This window comes from Ciona robusta, chromosome 1, assembly GCF_009617815.1.
Source record: "Ciona robusta chromosome 1, ASM961781v2".
NCBI classification, from domain to species: domain Eukaryota; kingdom Metazoa; phylum Chordata; class Ascidiacea; order Phlebobranchia; family Cionidae; genus Ciona; species Ciona robusta.
In genome coordinates, this window is record NC_143235.1 from 10,413,043 (window position 1) to 10,433,165 (window position 20,123).

The 20,123-nt window shown below is 33.7% G+C and overlaps 3 protein-coding genes and 1 pseudogene across 7 annotated transcripts in view; 3 read left to right on the top strand and 1 right to left on the bottom strand.

Moving 5' to 3' along the window:
- LOC149743020 (uncharacterized) overlaps positions 1-6,951 on the top strand; it is a 28,313-nt gene extending 21,362 nt beyond the window's left edge. For both annotated transcript variants that reach the window (XM_089880023.1, XM_089880032.1), the window contains 15 exons: positions 1,434-1,562; positions 1,817-1,969; positions 2,263-2,349; positions 2,410-2,465; positions 2,580-2,610; positions 2,814-2,937; positions 3,379-3,454; positions 3,516-3,663; positions 3,937-4,021; positions 4,487-4,619; positions 5,107-5,218; positions 5,401-5,538; positions 6,096-6,356; positions 6,482-6,600; positions 6,799-6,951. In XM_089880023.1, the coding sequence (XP_089736149.1) occupies positions 1,463-1,562; positions 1,817-1,969; positions 2,263-2,349; positions 2,410-2,465; positions 2,580-2,610; positions 2,814-2,937; positions 3,379-3,454; positions 3,516-3,663; positions 3,937-4,021; positions 4,487-4,619; positions 5,107-5,218; positions 5,401-5,538; positions 6,096-6,356; positions 6,482-6,600; positions 6,799-6,882 (1,707 nt within the window). In that variant the 5' untranslated portion in view covers positions 1,434-1,462 and the 3' untranslated portion in view covers positions 6,883-6,951. The remainder of the gene's footprint in view (positions 1-1,433; positions 1,563-1,816; positions 1,970-2,262; positions 2,350-2,409; positions 2,466-2,579; positions 2,611-2,813; positions 2,938-3,378; positions 3,455-3,515; positions 3,664-3,936; positions 4,022-4,486; positions 4,620-5,106; positions 5,219-5,400; positions 5,539-6,095; positions 6,357-6,481; positions 6,601-6,798) is intronic.
- LOC149743023 (transmembrane emp24 domain-containing protein eca pseudogene) lies at positions 84-1,132 on the top strand (annotated as a pseudogene).
- On the bottom strand, positions 6,940-14,204 carry LOC149743024 (glutamate receptor ionotropic, kainate 2-like). Of its 4 annotated transcripts, none has more exons than XM_089879628.1 (16): positions 12,943-14,204; positions 12,750-12,878; positions 12,333-12,545; positions 12,036-12,123; positions 11,740-11,859; positions 11,273-11,437; positions 10,841-10,998; positions 10,528-10,773; positions 9,587-9,895; positions 9,451-9,517; positions 8,963-9,215; positions 8,498-8,649; positions 7,869-8,057; positions 7,657-7,746; positions 7,339-7,606; positions 6,940-7,183 (listed from the first exon to the last, which is right to left on the bottom strand). In XM_089879628.1, exons 1-16 carry the CDS (start codon positions 13,408-13,410, stop codon positions 7,018-7,020), a joined length of 3,081 nt encoding a protein of 1,026 aa, XP_089735754.1. In that variant the 5' UTR covers positions 13,411-14,204; the 3' UTR covers positions 6,940-7,017. The 4 variants fall into 4 exon arrangements, with proteins under 4 accessions (XP_089735754.1, XP_089735744.1, XP_089735770.1 ...); XM_089879618.1 differs by having other exon boundaries at positions 8,480-8,649; XM_089879644.1 differs by lacking the exon at positions 8,963-9,215 and having other exon boundaries at positions 8,498-8,590.
- A 151-nt stretch (positions 14,205-14,355) lies between these two features.
- LOC149743025 (uncharacterized) lies at positions 14,356-19,653 on the top strand. The gene is made up of 11 exons (XM_089880055.1): positions 14,356-14,517; positions 14,612-14,785; positions 15,180-15,413; positions 15,872-15,987; positions 16,416-16,528; positions 16,806-16,919; positions 17,149-17,251; positions 17,630-17,759; positions 18,285-18,380; positions 18,696-18,869; positions 19,233-19,653. The coding sequence occupies exons 1-11, from the start codon at positions 14,389-14,391 to the stop codon at positions 19,482-19,484; spliced, it is 1,635 nt and encodes a 544-aa protein (XP_089736181.1). The 5' UTR covers positions 14,356-14,388; the 3' UTR covers positions 19,485-19,653.
- The last annotated feature ends 470 nt before the right edge of the window (positions 19,654-20,123 follow it).

Below are 20,123 nucleotides of genomic sequence, written 5' to 3' on the forward strand. Positions count from 1 at the left end.
AAAAGGGTTGAATTTTGTGTTGTTGGTTTTATAAATTGTTAATTGGGTATCTTTGTATGTGAATGTTGTATAGAAACAGCAATATGAAGTTAGTAGGGGTTTGCGGTTTGCTGTTATTTGTGCAAGTAACGTCTGCTATCTACTTTCACGTTGGAGAGAGGGAGAAAAAATGCTTCATTGAGGATATAGCAGAGGAGACCATGTTGACCGCCAAGTACAAGACCATGGTGTATAACCAGGAGGCAAATGCCTTCAAGTTCTCACCACCTGATCTAGGAATGCACGTTGAGATTTCAGATCCAGACAAAAAGGTTGTGCTTTCAAAAACTTATGGTCCCGAAGGAATGTTTTACTTCACTTCACACTCAGCGGGTGATCATGAGATTTGTATGTACTCTAACACCACCAAGTGGTTCGGTGGACGGAGAATGAGGGTGTTCTTTGACATACAATCAGGAGAACATGCAGCTGATGAAGAAGTCACAGCAGAGAAAGGACAAATGGCTGCGCTTGAACAGAGGATTCAACATCTGATTGATCAAATTAAAATCGTCCAGAAAAACCAGAACTACCAAAGGTTCAGAGAAAAGGTTTTCCGCAAAACGAGCTCGAGAATCAACTACGATGTTGTCTGGTGGTCCCTTGCACAATGCTTGGTGCTGGTAGGCTCAGGGCTCTTTCAAATGAGGCATTTAAAAAGCTTTTTCATCACAAAAAAATTGGTTTAGTTTAAATTGCCCCACAATGTTTTGTTGTGTCACTTTTCTAGTTTTCATCAAAACAAGTCTTGTTCCATGTGCTGTACCTTTATGTTGTAAAATGTTATATTTGCTGTATATTTTATAACAAGTAGTTTAAATAATTTGAACCATAGTCGTTCTCCCTAAGTACCAACACAATGTGCAATCGTGTTATAAATTACTCCATCCACCAGAGCAAGTATCTATGTAGCTCTGGATCGTAAATGTTTTCACTTTTCATTGACAATTTGACGTTTTAAATTGTGTACGTTTTCATTGTTGTACGTGTAAGTTGTCATTTCTCACAGATTCTAATGTTGCATATGAAAGTTGCCACTACATTGCCAATGTTTCTGTTTACTGTGTTGTCATGTTATGTTTTGCCTTGCTAAGAACTGTTTGTTTTACAGAGTATGTGTTGTAAATAATAAATAAAATTTGGTGCATGTGACTGGTTTTGTATTTTTTTTGTCCATTTGCAGCACAGGCAGGGTGTGAGTCTTGAGATGTACTTAGATAGTGTATGCCCAGTGCTAAAAAAAGGACATCTTCTCGAATCATTTTTAAATAGACAGCAAAAGCACTTATGAATTTTTTTTTGCGTAGAGAACAAAACTTTATAGTTAGGCTACTTTTTGTTATATATTTATATAAGCAATATGCGTTTTAGTAGCCAAAAGTATTATTTTTTAGGTTTATTACTTCCACTCACAGCAAGTACCATGAATGCAAATGAAAATACATCAGTTCCCATAGTTTATGTTGGCAATGACGATGTGGGGAAACATATCAAGGGAGTTGGGCCAAAAAAGAAAGCAGTAGGTATGTAGACTCTACTTCTGTGTGGCTGATACAGAAGATCAAACAATTAAAATAAAATTCAATGCCTAACAAAAATCAGTGCAAAATTCTAATTATTGTAATATTTGTCTTCGAAGTACATAAGCAACTATTTTAATTTTTTGTATTACCAGTCATTTGATGATATATAATGCTGGAAAAGTTTAAATGGGATTATTATACCTTTGGCTTACTAATCCTGCATTACTAAGTCTGGATTGTATTTAACATTAAAGCAAAAGGAATTGCCCTGGTTGAAGCTAACCAGCTTGCACCTGCGTTTGGAAAGGGGGGGAAAGAAAATCAGGAGAATGTAAAAACTCCTGCACCAAAGTCAACAAGGAAAAAGAAAGTAAAACTCCACGACCCAACCAAACATGCTGATCCAGGTAAACAATATAATTCTTTCACTTTTTATGAAAAAAAAATTATTTACATATATATACATTTTGTTTTAAAATAAGTAATCTTAACTAAGCACTAAACAATACAAATTTGAAATTGCTGATTTTTTTAACTTTTTGAGGTTAAACAAGTAATGTAAATGATAAAAATGAAAAAGTTCTGTTTATGCAAAGTTTTCATGGTCTGATTGAGGCAAATATTATAAACTAAAAACTATAAAGTTATTTGAACAAAAAAATTATTTGTTCTATTGAAATAACCAATCCTATTACATTAGAACCTCAAGCACAACCCGTAAATAAAGACAGAATGAACTTGTATTCATTTAAAACTCCCAAAAAATCCAAGCAAATGAACAAATTTGGTAAGAATGTACCTATATTAAGTTCTGTAAAAGCAAATTGTAACCTTGCAACCCAAACAGCTGAAGAGTCGGCAAGAAAAAGTCGAGCGGGGAAGTTGGCAGGGAATACCACTGAGGTAAAATATTACAATGTTTAACAGTGCTTCGTTATTTTAATTCTTTAATACGTTTTATTTATTAAGCAGTATCTTACATTTTTTAACACTGTTTTTTTTTGTTGTTTTTTTCAGACAAAGAAGAAGCAAACCCCAAGAAAAAAAGGTTATCATGATTTAGTTGGAAAATTACAGAATCTTTTAAATAAAAGTTGTGACTGTTACACCAAACATGCAACATATAATGAAAGGACAAAAATTATTATTGTTTAAATTTGAAGAAAATATGCATGGCATGTGGAAAGCCTACTTTAACGAAAGAACACAACAGTTAGGTTGTTCACATTGTTTATAATGTATTCACATCAGGTGATGGAAAATTCTCTCTTCGTTTGAGACAAGAAGAAAATGAATCCTCAAGTGGGAATGATTGCAGTGAGGATGAGAGTAATACGGATCACTCAGAAGAGGAAGAAGAAGAAGATAGATCTCAGTAAGTTATCTATCCTTTACATGTAAGTTTATTGATTAGTGTTGTTGTTAAACTCAATAACCCCATGCGTCAAGTTCAATCTTCTGTGTAAAGTAAAATTAAAAAAAATGTGTCTGAATTTGAATGTTATAAATATACTTGTTAAATATGAGGTGAAGTGGGTGAAGATGGGACACATTTTCATTCTATTTTCTTGGCCCATTTGGCTGTAAATAAAGAACATTCAAAGAATTGTGAAATCGTATACACACAACTCTAAAATAGGGTTGTTAATTGTTTAAAACACAATCATGGCACTTGAATATTTTGTGCTAAAGGTGTGCAGTTTTTCCCCACCTTACTATACTACCTTAATAATTTTAATGCATGTTTAAAAAATTAACCATGAGAATTTCTTTTCTAGCCTGGTTTTATGCATTTATTAACCATAACCCCAAACAGGTTAAAAGTACCTTCTGAATCAACTGACGAAAGGAGACAATCAACGACCAATAGAACCTCACCAAGATTAAAATTAGTAACAACTTTTTAACATTTGGTCATGTTTTGATGTGTGGCTTTAAAAAAAATATTTGCAGCCGTCAGAAAGGGAATTATATTTTGATGCTCATGGTGGGAAGAAGGGGAAAGCAAAAGTTACGTCAGACCACACTTTGCAAAAACTTAAGAATCCAAGAATGGACCCTGACCAACTTAACACTGCACTTCAAAAGCACAGTTCAAAAGGTGGAGAGAAAATGTCAAACTTAAGCATTATTTGGTAGGGTAATGGGCTAATTTTTAAACCTCCTGGCTTACCCACATAGAATACTGCTTGATGTTTGTTTTTTAGTATTTTGGCTTGGCAACTTTGGTGTATGGAATTTATCTCTATGTTTACTTGTAATAGCAAGTTTAGCAACACATCAGTGAATATATGAAGGTTCAAAATAGTTTACCTTTTTTACATAAAATCCGAATCTCAGTTCCCTTAAATTCCAAAACCTGTTTAATATTTAGATGAAGCTTCTAATGTAGATGTTGCAAAAGCAAAATTATTTGATGGTTACAAATCATGTTTCAGAGAATGGATGTTTTATTTATGGTGAGTCTTCAATTAATGGGCCCAGAAAAGATTACATTCTGATGATAATATAAAAAGTAAAAACATTAAAAGCTAACTTGGTGTCAACCGCGCCTAACTTTAAATAAGTTTTTTAGCATTACCATTTAAGTATTTATTAATATTTGTCTGGCGTTTTGGTATAATGGTAGGATGATCACATCATAACCAAAGAATACGAGTTCAATGTTCAAGTTTACAATCCTTATTGGTGCCTGTGTGTCCTTGGGCAAGACACTTAACATAGTGGTAATGGATTGTCCAAATTTTCAGTCTTAAGAAATACCCAGAAAATGCAATTATCTAAAGATTACATACATAGTAACTTACACCCATATCCATACAACTGTCTTAGCCTTGCTACTCTCATTTAGTTGTTAAACTGTCAAAATAAATTTTAATATACATTTCATAATTTTAAATAATGTAATTACGGCTTCCTTCCAGTTCCAACTTTAACTTGCTGTTGTTTGGTTTGGGCTCGAAGAGACAAATTATTCATTCCTTCTGTGACTCAATGCTTAAAAACCAAAATAAACTTATCCTCAACGGATTTTTTCCTGGTTTAACTATTAAGTCTGTAAGTTGGAGCGGTTAGATAAGGTTTTGTATAATTACATACTTACACTGTGGCTTTACCGCTACATCCAAAAGCTTCCTTTTTACAGTATTTTAGTGTGGGCAAAAATTGTTTGTAATGGGTAAAAAAGTTTGGATGATCAATAAGCGACAATTTGTCTGAATGTGTTTTCTACAGTCTATATATTATCAGCCCTAAATAACTAAATAAATATTTAAAAACACATTAAAACTGCAAAACATGATTAAATCTTAAAATGTACAGTCTTAATGGTTCAACCAGATAATGAAATGTACAGTAATACATGGTAATATTAAGAAATACATGGTAATATTTTTATTATTAAGAAATACATGGTAATATTTTAATAATACAGTAATACATGGTAATATTTTTTACTATATTACATTAAATAGTTTATTTTACAAGTATAAGGCTTGTACTTCTTAACTTAATTTAGATAAAGGTAACAAATACAAACATACAGATCCTTACATCGATATGTGAAGATATCTTAGATGAAACCACAGCAGCTCATAGTCAAGATGAAATGTTGAACACTATTACCAAACATTACAACAGTGATGATGAAAAGTCTGGTACATCTACTATTACTTATGTATATCAAATAAAATTATTTAAAACAGTTATAATTTGACATGTGTTAAAACATGCTATGGGTAAAAAACTGCTTCAATGATAAATGTGCCGGCATAAGTTTCAATTTCCCATCCTAAATATTATAACAATATTGTTTTACCTTAACAATCATGAAATACAGATCACTTGTTTCTTATCATACACAACATTGATGGTGCTCCACTACGTACATCCAACTCACAAGGTGCTCTATGCAAGTTGGCCGATATTAAAAGGATTCATATTATTGCTTCAATTGACCATATCAATGCACCTCTGGGTGAGTTACATTGCCATGTTAAATATATATACAAAAATAAATGTGAATGAATGAATGATGAATGAATGAATGAATGTAACTTACTTTATCTTCGCGTGGCCGGAAAATGACAGTCGTTATAACACGGGTGTTCTGTTTAATACACCTCACGCCAAACTACGAATTACCAAGTATGTTACTTTGTGCCTGATTATTTTTTGTTGATTTTTTCATTTTTTTATGTGTGGCTGATAATTTGGACAATCCATTATTGACCACTAGATTGGAGTAATTACCATTATGTATCTGGCCCAAGGACACATACGCCCACAACGGTAGCAACGACGAGCCTTGAGCCCTTTACCTCTGGGTTTGAGGCATGCGCGCTAACCAACTGTGCCACGCCGCCAAAAAATATATTTTTATTTTGCTTGGCAGTGCAACGACACCTAGTGCTTGCTTATAAATATCTGTATGTTTTGTTATTTTTTATGTCTGACGATTTGAACAACCAATATATGACCACCGGATTTAAACAACAAAAATATGCATGACGTGAACCTCATATTTATTTTCAGCATGGGATCAGTCGAAACTGACAAGATTCAGATGGTTGTGGCACGATGTGACAACCTATGCATCGTACACAGCTGAAACTTCCTATGAAGGTTCATTGTTGCTTTCCAGTGCTGGGGCTGGTCTTGGTGCTCGTGGAGCAGCCCTTGCACTCAGTGGCCTCCTGCACGTTGCCAAGAGTTTGACATCAAATGCTCGAGGAGTTTTCAAGATTCTCATCGAACATCAGCTGGAAGAAAAGGATGAGGAAGAAACCCAGGAAGGTAAGCATCTGTTGTGGGGGTTTATTTTCAACATTTTGGTTAGTTAAGTATATTGAAAACATAAGTATTTAGGAAAATGCAAATTATATTTGCCTAAAAAACCATGAAAAAAAAATTGTTTTCAGCGTTCTCATTTACGGACCTCTACCGAATTTGCCGCGAAAGATTTCTTGTGAACAGCGAGCTGACTTTGAAAGCTCATCTTACAGAATTTGTAGATCATAAGTTGGTTAATATTCACAAGGTATGTCAAGTCTGTTTTTAAGATTCCTTACATATGTTTACAAAACAATTAGTTGTGAATCTACTAATGTCTATCATCAGTAAGATGTAGGCCATCAGCAATTTCAATACACATTACATTCCAAAAAACAGCTTATAGACCACATACACCAAACGTTTGCCTATAGTAGCAATAAAAATGCCCTTTTGTTTTTTACAGGGTAGTGATGGTGGGGAATATTTGTCGGTACCTTTGGATCCAACCACCTTGAAAGAATATCTTGAATATGACTTTAATCAGTAAAAGTTGATATTATTACTGCCACTTCTCTATAGGACACCATATTTTTTTAATACATCTGAAACTGTCAGGTTTTTTTAATTTTGTTGAACAAAAGAAATTAAACATAACACAGAAAAAACAGAAACATAAAAAACTCTATTCATGAAGACGCAGAGAATCTTGAAGGTCATTCTCAAACAGTTCTGGATTAGAAATTGATTGACCAGGTTTGAGGTTTATGGCATCAGTTGAAGTTGTATACCGTTTCCACTGATCAGGTTCAATTGCATTGACAACTGGAACTTCTTTCTTTCCCATCTTACTGCAACGAAATTTATGTAGCATGTTTATACATATCCGTGACAGCACTATTTTGATTAGGTTTATGAAACATTTAGTTTTTTTCCTGCAATTCTAAATGAAAAACTAAAACCAAAAGTTAACATTGAGTTTGTTGTAGTTGTAACATTGCCTCACTTGTTCCAATGAAGACGCGCATGTTTAAATGGGAGCCAGTTCCTCTTAGCATCTTGTACCATTCTTCTCCACCTGGCTGCAAATGCTCTAGAGAAAGTAGCAGGTGCTCTAGGATTTGTTTTGTCGATATCAGAAATCGAAGCCACGATCCACTCAAATAGAAGAACTATGACACTCAGAGCAGCAGAGAGCAATAATAAATCCAAAACACCAATGAGACTTAACCAGCTTATTGCGGTCACAGAATTACTGTCGTCTTCTGCCAAACCTGTTAAGCTTTGTTAGTTTTGATTTTGAGGTCGTAACATAATTAATTACCATGGCTGCAAGTCTGAGAGAAGTATTTTTTGTTCAGTTCATCAAGGTATCCGTTTTTGGCAAGAATTTTTATGTGCTTTGATAGTTCCTCTGAAATTATATTTACAGTTATTACAAAGAAAGTAAGAAGAGTTATATTTTATGGATAGTGATTCATATCCTGGTAAATAAGCCACTAAAACATTTAAATCTATACCAAAGATTAAAATCACCTCTGTATGGCGATCCCTGTTTCAGAACAAATGCATATGATGTCGGTCCAAATCCCAGTTTAACTGTTTTTAAATGACAATCAGATTCCAAGGCAGCATGGTCCAACAAGGCTCCTTCCCATACAAAAGCAAGCTTACCAATCCTCACTTGCTCTAATGCTTTTTCTTGATTCGGCTGCAGTGTGTGATCTTCAAAGGGGAATGTGTTAAACTTAATACAAACCAATGTGATTTAAGTTAAAAATTGGACCTTTTCTATGGAAGTCTTATAGCACATTAATAATATAGTGAGGTAGGGAAAGATAAGACACATTTAGCCTATAATATCCAAATATCCTGATTTAGCCTATAATATCCAAATATTCGTGTTTTAAACAATTAACAGCAACCTAAGGGTGTCAGGGGAATATGGTTTTATAATTCTTTGAATGTTCTTTAATTACTGCCAAATGGGCAGCGAAAATAGAATAAAAAGGTATCCCATCTTCCCCCACACTACTATATAGAATACATAGTAATTTTAAAAGTAAGCTTTAAATAAAACATTTACGCCGAAGTCAAATAGATCTTAATTAAATATAGCATGTTATTTAAAAAAGAGGTTTATATACATTTATAACCAGGCATACGTGGGTCTAACAGAATCGCATCATAAAGTTTCTCAGCAATAGGATACTGTGAAGTCTTCAATAAAGTCTCAACTGAGCTTGATGATATGGTGCCTGGAGGAACATGGGTTTGAGCTACCAGTTCACGAACATTCAACAAGTGTGAGGCTTCTCTATTAAAGAAAATGTCATTGCAGAAAAACTAGTATGCTACAAGTTATTGAGTATTGTGCTGCAAGTATATGAAATAAAAAAAATCAAAAGCCACAGCAGCAAAAATCTTGACCAGTCAAAAATAACATTTATTCGATCTCACAAATGAAGTTGGTATGGTTAAACACTACAGGAAACCTGAAAAGAATGAAACCATCAGCATAACACATTCCCTTGGGATGATCTTAGATTTTGTATTTAAAACAAATAAGGATCACACTACTAGTTGTAAACCTCAAAAACTAACATCTGCATTTTACTACCAAACCTCACATTTTAATAGAAACGAAGGTGACCATATTCGCAGTGTAAGATGCTACGATGATCACGCCGACCATGTACCAAATAGCTGCAACAATTCGTGCCGACGGTGCGCGTGGGACACTCTCTGGACTCTGCCATAACAAACCAGCACAAGCGAAATAAAGTGCATTGCTAAGTGACATCTGACGCTGAGCTTTACTTCTGCTCTCTTCATCACTTTCATCATCATCAGTTACATTTGGTTTGGAAGCAATCTGTCTGTCTGTTGTTTTTATTATTAGCTATATATCGTTGCAAACACTGTTATATAGTTATAGATGTAATCATAGAAGTTCTTAAATTGTGTCTGACTAGAGGGAATAACACTGGCTTAATATCTCTAGGCAAGTAGCTTGCACTTTTTGGGGGATTATAAATTACCTTATTCAACTCCACCACTGATCAAGGTCTACATCTCAATAGCAATTTGTAATACTTAAGCTTATATTAATACCAACCGACGCTTCTGTCTCTCGACTCTTCCTTTTTTATTCTTACTGAATCTCTCTGTTTGTTTTCATTCTTCTGCGAAGGAACATTCACAGTTTAAATATAATACGAAAACAAAGACAAACAAATATTGTTGACACTTACCTCTTGCTTTGGGAAGATTGAAGATGACCTCCTCCGGAATAAAGAAGAGGATGAAACCCCAATCACGCTACTTCTTCTTCTTTCCATCCGGATGTTGGCTGCTTCAGCTTCATCACTTTGAAAATAATGTCCGTGAGCTCCGTACGGACTAAGGTGTGAGACGAGAGTAAAGAAGATGCCAACCACAAGAACACAAATTGCGATCACGAGCCACAGAGTCCATGTGAAAGGACGAAGGAATCCATAACGATCATACCCGGACATCATTCCTCCAGCAGCTTGAATGTCGATGATGTACTTAAGATTGGTCTGTGGTTTAATTTTGAATTTAAACATGGCTGATAAATTTGCTTATGTGTTTTTAAATAGTTTAAGTTGGCTTTAAATTGAACGTTTTGTGTAATGAATTTGCATATGTTTTAGATGGTTTAAGCTGGTATACCTACATAACAAAGACATGGGTCGCACAATCTAACAGTGAGGTGTTATTGTGTTTGTAAACATAAATTTTCTGTACGGCGCCGTAGTATGGCGGTTAGCGCGCCTGCATGTAACCCAGAGGTAATGGGTTCAAGGCTCGTTGCTGCTACCATTGTGGGCGTATGTGTCCTTGGGCAAGAAACTTAACAGCAATTGCTCCAACCCAGTGGTCAATAATGGGTTGTTTAAAATATCAGCCATACATAAAAAAATGAAAAAATCCCAAAAAAATAATCACCCACAAAGTAACATACATGGTAACTCGTAAGCTGGCACGAGGTGTTAAAACCCGTGTGATAACCACTGTCGTTTTCCGGCCACGCGAGGATAAAGTAAGTTAAACTCATTCATTCATTTTTTGACACATATCTCATATATGCAGTATGCTGTGCTATGGTACCATATGCATAGCTTACTGTATACCGTCTATAGGAATATGAAAATTAATGCTAAATACTCGCTTTATAAAACACTTCAGTAAAATCGACAGCTTTAGAACGCTCAGCTGTTAATGTGAATGGGCCAACTGCAATGTCAGCAAGACCATCTACAATTTGACCAATCAGTCCGTTCCACTGTCCAGATAATGGGTCACGGGCGCCAAACACTCCAGAAGGCATAGTCAACACTTCGTATGTGAAACCGATATCTTCTTGCAACTTCCTGAACAATTCAAACGAATAGCCAGTATATGTATTGTTGGCGACCTATAAGTAAAAGACTGAACAGTAAAAAAGATGCAGTATATTATGTACAAGCGAGACTTTACAATACATTTTCATCTTCTTGCATCACAAATGGAGGTGCATTCATAGTTATCACACGGATTTTACTGTTCTTAAGCATGTTGTTCAAGTTAAAAGAATTGTTTTTCAATGCAGTTAATTTGCTTTGGTTGTTCATGCTTAATCTTGAAGTCATTGACCAATTACCTTTAAAAAATCATAAGGTTTTAGTTTAAACAGTAATGCCTTAGGTGGGTAGGTAATAGGCCCAATACAGTTACCTCTACAGACAGCCTTTTTTTATAGCATATAATTCTAGAAAATAACAGAAAAAGTAAACTAGGCTGTTATCATGCCAAATAAGCATGGTTTAAAAAAACATCAAACTTAAAACACCACTTTCTTTATTTACTATACATTACTTTTTTTACTATAAACCCCCTTTTTCTTTAATTTAATTTTTTAAATTTACAAAACCTACCCACAGTTTGGCATGAACTATTATGCAAATGAACCACATCAAACGTGGGTGTTGACAAAACTTCTGCAGTTTTAACATCAAACTCTATTTTGTGACTGGCAATTCCTTCATTGTACTGATGGTTGGAAAGAATATGTTCCAGGAATAGTCGACCATTTTCCCATCCTATAATATAAATAATAACTGGTCAAGTGAGTTCTAAATACAACTTATGATAAGTAGCAAATCAGGGTTATATTTCGTTCAGTATCTAACACGGCCTTTGAAGGCTTTATGATATTACAGGTTTAACAAAATGGCATTCTGGTAGTTGCAAAATACTTTAAAATTAAAATGAACTATTTGCTTTGTTATCTAAATTAGTACAGCTCTGATTATGGTAATGGTGACTTGGTAGCAGTACAGTACAAATGAAATTACCATAAATAAGGTTGCTGCAATGCAATTATAATAAAATTTCTACTAACTTATCCCTGCTGTTGGTGCCTTTACAGATGTTCTATTTTCACTAAACAATGATTTTAATCCATAGGCAAATGCAAACAGACTATCCATGTATTTCCGAAATACAAAGTTATGTGGAATCTCTGAAAGTATAAAAATAGTTTAACTTAAAATATATTAGAAAAATAACTTTATTTGATCTTTCCAATAAATGTTATATAATGGAAAACAAATGATATTTATACTTGTAGCGTAATAAAGCAAGGGTGTAACACATTTTAAAATACAAATATATATAATATATATATTTAATATTTACCACAAGTTTTTAATGTTTCACTTAAATTTGTAGAGGGGAATGTTTGAACCAATGCAAATCCTGATTGGACTTCCAAACTTTGCATACCCTGGAACGTATAGATAGTTTAAATCCAACGATTTATTTACAACTGCCATTTTGATTTTATTCTGTCTAGGTATTGTTTCAAGTACTATGGTAATTGCTATTCAACCAATACGTCAGTAAATTGTGTGGTAAAATTAAATACTTAAAAATAATGTAAAAATTCCAACATTAAACTGTGTAAGATTCAAAATGATTAAAAATGAATTTCACCTTCATAGTATTAACAATATCAGCCCATAACAACCACACCCATTCTGAGTTGGTAAGACCACAGTTTTTAGCTTCATCAAGCACAGAATTAACCAATCTATCGCTTGTTAAAAGTAAAATAACACGTTGACCAGATTTTTTTATAGTTTGCATTTCTTCTTTGGTATCCGCTACTCCAATGCCAACTTCATTGAATGAAATGAAAAACTTCACCTGGGTTATTTAAACCTGTTATTTACATAATATTTTTCTATTGTCAGATTTATCTTTATACAATTTTTGCAAAAAAAACTTTTCCAGTAAAATTATACAATTACCAAAAAATCCAAAACTTTGTAGGCTATACACAGAAATATCATGTACATGTTATATTAAATTATTAGAATAATAACTAGAAGGATATAAAACGCAACTTACAGTTATGTTAGCAGCTCTTACACTTGGGTAGAAGTTTCTAGAAATGTCTCGATAATACTCGCTGTTCTCTATCAGGATGCCAACAGTTTTCCACTGCATTTCAAGAATCAAATCCACCATTGCGGAAACCTGTAGAAGCGATGTATAAGCTTGTATTCAATTTAAAAATGCGAATTTGTGATTAAATTAATACCTGATTCATATATCCCTTGGTCATTTTTACTAACATGGGAAAATGGGACATATAACTCTTTGTTGTGACGCGTGAAATAGGAACAATCTGTGGAATGTTCATTGCAGCAATTTGTGAGTGAAGTACTGTTACATCGTTCGTATGTATGGGACCCAGTAAACCCATTACTCCACTTCTCTTGTTAAGAGCTAGGCCAGCTTTAAATGCATTGACTCCTGTGTGATCGTATTCAAGAGTTGTGATGTTTGTTTGCAAACGAAGTGTGACATTTTGCAAAATGTTCGCGTTAATGTACTGCGTGACGCATTGCATAGAGCTTTCAAATGTTAGGTTACGTGGAGCAGGATATATAACGGCGATTTCAGCAATAGTAGCTTCTTCACACATGCAAAACGGCAAAAGTACAAAAAACAAAAGAAAACTGCAAAACCCGGTCCTGACATAACGACTTGCTGATTCCGCAGTCATTTAGCTTACTTGAACACAAGCATCAAGTAGTTTCTGAATTTATGAATAAAGCCTATAACCTTTAATGACAATTAACCAATTATATGCACATTTTCGATTAAAATCGTGTCTGAATTTTGAAAGGCAAACAGTACAACTTGTGTTTGCGCGCGGTTAATTAAAAGAAAAAAAGGAAAACAGGGGGAAACCCCGCGCAAGAAAGTTGAACGTGTGGTGTATCACGTTTTCCTAAAACGATTTTAGACGTTAATCTTTTCTGTGGTATGTGCCGTGTTTCCTAATGAGAATAGTTTGTAACGTGTTTGTATAAAGGCTAGGGTTGTAGTACTTTGAACTGATATAGCTATACATAGGACACCCATACAAATAAACATGATATCCAACTATTCAATTTATATACCCAGCTGGATAATTAAATAAAAAAAAACTTTTTAAGTTTTCTTTATGGTTGTATGTGTATCTTTTTATTATATTTGCAGAATCAACTAAAACTTTATGTGGAGAAGGTGCAAATAAAGTGAACCTTTGATAGTTTACAATGTTTGCCAAGCTTGGGCACTTAAAGTGCTAAGCAAACAGGGTTTTCTTGAATAATATTAAATAGCATAGTTTTATATACTTGCCCTGAATATTAGAGTTAAATATTCAGCTTTTAATGGTTTTTACTAAACTGTCACGTTCTAGGAAAATTAGCTATTGGTAAACCATCTGACGACGTTCCTAAACTCCCAAATGACTTCCTTCAGATGGGCGCCTGTGTGACTTCCTGTTACTGCATAATGGCGACAGCAAATCAAATGTTCTGCCTGCTATCATCACTTATGAGCAGATAGATTACGTAATTTTTGGTTTAAAATTTATAAATATTTTTAATTTTTAAAACTCCAAAAATATTTCACTAATTATAAAACTGGAGGTGGTGCATTTTTGAGTTATGTTATAAAGTTTTATTGTTTTGCCATACAGACAGTTTTAGGTATGTTTTTCCTAAGGCTGATTTTTCTGTTTGTTGTTGTCTTTAACTGTATCAAAGCACAAGACCCTGTTGGACACTTAAAGCCATTAGGAGAACAAACTCCACCTACAGTGCCTATTGATGAATTTACAGTAAGTAATTTTAATAAGAAACTGTATTAATTTAAAATAGTAAATTTATGCGGTGTAAAATCCAGATTATTATAAAACTGTGCTTTCCTTACAGATAGACAATGCTCCTCGTCCATACGACTTTTATGAGAACTATGTGAAGCCAAGTAAAGCCGCAATATTCCGAGGTGCCATGTTGGATACCTCAGGGTTTAAATTATGGACAGATGAATATATCAAGGAGAATTATGGAACTATGGAAGTTCGGACTGAGGGAAAGAAGGAAAAGGTTGGCTATTTAATTTAAATAAAAATATCTGTGTGTCTGTTTTGTGATCATGTTATTTTATTATGTCACTCTGTACTGTTATTGTTTTGGCAATCGGATTTTCTATCACAACTATCTGTTAATCAAATTAAACTATTTTCTGGATGCTACTAATGGCTGAGTTGTACTAGTGTTTTTCATCTTGCATAATAAAATTACTGCCAATATCCTGCCAGCTCCAACAAATGTATAAACAAAAGATAGTTTCAAGGCATATTCAGTCAACATAAAAACAATAGTTAGCTCAAAAAATTATAAATGGTCACATACAGCTCACAGGCATGTAATTACAAACTGTTATGGCATTATAATATAATTGGCCAACAAGTTTGCCATTCATACGCTTTTCATACAGAACAGCAAAATTCCTGTTGGTGTGAAATACTTGGGAAGAGATACAATCTCACACTTTGTAGACAACTATCACCTGCCTAATACAAGCATGTACATGGTGTCTGAACTACCAGAAGTTATGTTTAAAGAAGTGGGGGTGCTTCCTTCACTTGGTGCATGTGGTGAGATGGGAAGAAGATTTGTGGAGATTGATATTTGGTGGAATGGTGGTGGTGGAAGAAGTGTTATTCATAAGGTATATAGGAATATTTGTTGAAAACAGGGTTTCTTAACCAATCCTCCCACAATGCCACATTGCGACATGACATGCACAGTACAGCATGTGGCAGGAAAGTGACACTTCAGTTTCTAATTTGTTGAGGAAGCAGTGTAGTTTATTGTGGTGCCACTAGCATAACTCTTCGCATAGCATTTCTTTACATATGCTAATAAATAAATCTAAGCATGTCTCTAACAATAAATAAATCTAAGCTCTAACAATAAATAAATCTAAGCTCTAACAATAAATAAATCTAAGCATGTCTCTAAAAGACAAATCAAGAAATGTTGAGGAACGCTGTTTTCAAACTTTTGAGATTATGATGTATTAAATTAGAACACATTTTGTGTATTTTGTTACTGTTTTAATTGATACTTGTTAGCAGCATATTCTACAGTCTACACCATACATTAAGCTCTTGTATTTGCATACAGGATGCTTTTAACCAGTTAAATTGCCTGTACCGCGGAACAAAGAGCTGGAAATTGTATGAATATAAATATGAGAAATGGATTCATAAACACTGGGAACCAGAAAATGAAGTGGGAGGGTATGTTTTTAGCACAATATTTTATTTTTTTATCTGATTTTTTACGCTAACACTTTTTTAAAATAAAAAATGAGAGGCACCTAATTCTGCCTGCGTACTGGGGCAAGGATAGTAATTATAATACAGGAACCATATTATACATACCTCTTGCTTACTCACGTGTTACATGTATGTGAATTCAGTGACAGACTTTCTGGTATCTTTCTGTATGCTGCAAGTTTGGTAGCGTCTACTGGATTTTAGTAATTTTAAGATCTTCATTAAATATCTTGCCCAAGGTCTCGGAAACATGCACATGCAATGTTTAAACTTTTAGAATCATTAAACCGTTTCGTCAGTTAGGAAACAAATGCTCTAACAGAGTCTAACTGATCATTCAAATAACAACAGTGATGTGATGAATTAAATATAAATCGTTCTTCTCTCAGATTTTCAGAAGTTGATGTTGATGCGGTTGATCTTTACAAACATCCAAATATTGCCAAAATTCCATGGTCCAACATCACCATTAATGCTGGAGACTGCTTGTTCCTTCCTAAAAGTAGGAAATTTTATATTTTAATTGCAAATTTTCTGGCATGACTTCCAGTAAGTTCCAAACTAGGCCACTAGTGTGGCAAGGTAGGCAAGCCGGGGATTGAAGAACTGAATAATTCATCAAAAAGATAACCATTGAAGTAATATCTTACATTAATGTCATCTAAGCACTGCCTTCTTCTCCTAAAAAAACAGCCCTGTGCATATTTGTTTTCAAAGTTTTTTTGATTTGCTGACAATTTTTGTGTTTGTTTATATGACTCAAACATTTGTTATTTTAGGTTACTATCATCAGGTTCATTCTAATGGAGAACAAAATCTTGCTGTGTCGATATTGTTCAGCAGATTCGATGGAATTGAACATATTGATGTTTCGGACTGCACAGACCAAACAGGTTACTGTTTTACTTTTATTTGAAATATTAAGTGCTTAAACCTATATGTATTGTGTGTATATGAGCTTCTAACTTCCCAGCCATTTGGAAAGAGAATATTTTAATATTCTGGATAAACTAAAATAGAATAAATCAGCTTTTTTGCAGTTTTTTTTATGACTTTTAACTATTTTATTCCGGTACCCTTCTTGTAAACAGAAACTCAATGATATTTTTATAACTGTTTTAGATTACAAAATACCTAGACCATTAAGTGAGGCAGGTGTGATGTGGAAATGGTGTGGTACAGGAATGATGTCCATGGGAAATGGAGATTTTGAAGGAGAATACAGGTTGCTTAAACAAAATTTATTTACAATTTAATCTCTACATAAACCTAAAATTTGGACTTAATGTTTTAAATTAATATTCAAGTGTTTGATAACTTGAACCTGAGGCATTTTAACCAAAGACATTGGGTTCTCTCTGATTCATTGTTACTACCACAATTATCCTTGATTATATTACACATTACTTTAACCCAGGAATTTTAGGTGTTTACCTGTCCCTTCTGATCACAAGTTTTTTTTGCAATTTATCTTTTAGAATTTAGTATAAATCTTGACAAGTAGTGAAAATAAAAAAATCTTTTGATTGATTTTCGGTGATTTACAAGGTATTACGTTGATTTAAAAATGTCTCAACCAATAAATTGACATTCAAATGTTTAGACCAATGCTTATGCGAACAATTGCGGATCTTAATGAAGCGGGAATGGATTTCACGGTTGACAACATTGCTGAGCTGTCTGGTGGTCAAGATGAAGATGATGGAAAACTTCGTATTGGGAATTATGACAAGGTAAATATTTGGATGTGAAAGTTGTAAAGATACTTCTATTTCTATTTATTTGTTCTGCTATATGTACCATGGCAAGTATTTCATATCTGTCCTATGTTGTATACAGGCCTGTACATACATACCAACCGTTTTACATGAAGGCATGGCCGGAAAATGACATTTGCTATAAGACGGGTGTTTATACACCTTGTGTCAGCTTACAAGTTACCACCAATGTAACTTTGTAAGTGATTTTTCAAGGGGAATTTTTGTTTTATGTATGGCCGACACTTTAAGAACAACTTAGTGATATATTGGTCACTCACTTATTTGTAGCTTTACACTAAATAAGGTTATTGCAAGGTCTTTTTAGAAGTTTACATTTTAACTATTCACTCCCCCATAACGTACTTGGTAACTCCTAGACTGGCACGAGGTGTATGAAACAGAACACCCGTGTTTAAGACTGTCGTTTTCTGGCCACGCAAGGATAAAGTAAGTTACATTCATTTATTCATTCATTCATTCATTCAATTATTCCTACAGGCACTTGCTGTACTCGATGCCAATGGAGATGGAAAACTGACAATGGAGGAAGTTCAAAATGCAACATGGGATCAACTTAGAGCTTATGCACTTGAAGTATGTTTTAAGTTTTAAATATTTGCTGAAACTCTAAGCTACATTCTTGATCACAATTTGTGTTTTTTAAAAATCGTAAGCCTGTGAACTCCATTGCTGTTCTAGACTAATTATACTAATATTCTTGGTTGCTTTTTTCAATAACACACAGTATAATTTTTAAATTAACAAATATAAAAAAAACTTTAACTATGATTTTAGAGACAAGTTTGCACTGGAAATTTTTAACATTTTACAAAGGATTGCTTGGTTTATGAATCTACTTATCTCAGCTGTTTGACAAATAAAGTTTACAGATGTATTATTCATATTTAGGTTGAACCACATGAACCATCCAACTCATACAAGTTCGAATATTCCTACATATCTTATGACGAAGTGAAAATGATTTTAGACAACATCATACCTCAGTATGAAACCTTAACCAGGGAAAAATGGATAAATGTTTACACCAAAATGTTGCACGGTACAACCAACTTTGCAAACCAGGTATTTTTTTCTTCAAAGGCCTTCATACCATTGCTTTAGTATTCAGTGTTTTAACTATGGAGAAGACTCGTTGTGCTCGGTACTGGCTAATAAATAATGTAGTTTATTCTTTCAAGTTTTTCTTTGACCCAAGTTAGGTTGAAAGACGTATTACATATTTCTGTGACTAAATAAAAGCCCAAAGCTTCTTACACTTGGACATTTTAGTATTGTACATCAATATTAACTGGATATTTAAAATGGTTTGAATCTAACTTATTTCTACTGATTAGACCCGTATACCAACAACAACCCACCTTGCTGATAAAACAGTTGTATAAAACAAGCTCATGCATATATTCAACAATTTTGTTCTGTTTCTAGATTTTCACAGGTCTTGTAGACTCTGAGGAAATAAATGAGGTGAGCACAAGTAACCTGACTGAGGATGTGATAAACAGAGCATTGAAGGAGTGGCTTGCATACTGGGCACCGCAATATTCCCCTACTGATATAAGACCAGGCACTGATAAGAAGATAGGATTAAATTATGAAGATGAAGATCCTGAAGAGGAACCCGAGGAGGATTATGAGGATGAAGAGGAAGAAGCGGAAAATAGGAAAGAAGAGTTGTAACTTTAGATGCTCTTTTTTATTTAGTTGCCAATGAGATTATCGTTTTGGATATTTTTTAATGAGATTCTTTAAACTAATTTTTGTTTACTGTAGAGTTTAATTGCAAAATACTTTTTTGTGTGTTGTTCGCTGTGCCAAGTATAAGAATACAGTTTCAGTAAAATTGGTATATTTTGGTCCTCTGTATATTATAGTAAGATTAAGCAATTTGTATGTGAAGGAAAATTTGGATTATTGAATAAGTATGTATGTTTATAGCATATATTGCTATAAAACAAAATCAAAGTTAATGTTGTGTTCTTTATAAGAACTACTTTATATGGTTTTGAATGTCAGTTTACAAATTGCATATTTTCCAACCCCTTGTATTTCAAAAGTTAATTATAAACCACAATTCAGAAAGTTATAGTGCATGTTGTATCTAATATATATTAAAATTGGTCAGTCTTATCTTTTATTGCAATGTTATCTATTAGGGATTTTTTTAAAAGAGATTTTATTCATAACTTTTAACTTGTGTCTAACCTTAACCTTGCATTTTAGTTTTACATAGTTATATCATGTGCAACACAAGCACCACTGCATGGCATTCCTGCCTTGCAAAATATCTTAATTTTAGTCTAGTCAGCAATCCAGCTG

Coding starts and splice junctions, on each gene's coding strand:
- LOC149743024 (XM_089879618.1), bottom strand. CDS start 13,410: ATGACTGCGGAATCAGCAAGTCGTTATGTCAGGACCGGGTTTTGCAGT. Junction 8,058..8,479: donor ACGTATGCCTGGTTATAAAT/GTATATAAACCT, acceptor TCCCCTTTGAAG/ATCACACACTGCAGCCGAAT. Junction 7,607..7,656: donor CTCTCAGACTTGCAGCCATG/GTAATTAATTAT, acceptor AAAGCTTAACAG/GTTTGGCAGAAGACGACAGT.
- LOC149743025 (XM_089880055.1), top strand. CDS start 14,389: ATGTTTTTCCTAAGGCTGATTTTTCTGTTTGTTGTTGTCTTTAACTGT. Junction 14,518..14,611: donor TGCCTATTGATGAATTTACA/GTAAGTAATTTT, acceptor CTTTCCTTACAG/ATAGACAATGCTCCTCGTCC. Junction 15,414..15,871: donor GAAGAAGTGTTATTCATAAG/GTATATAGGAAT, acceptor ATTTGCATACAG/GATGCTTTTAACCAGTTAAA.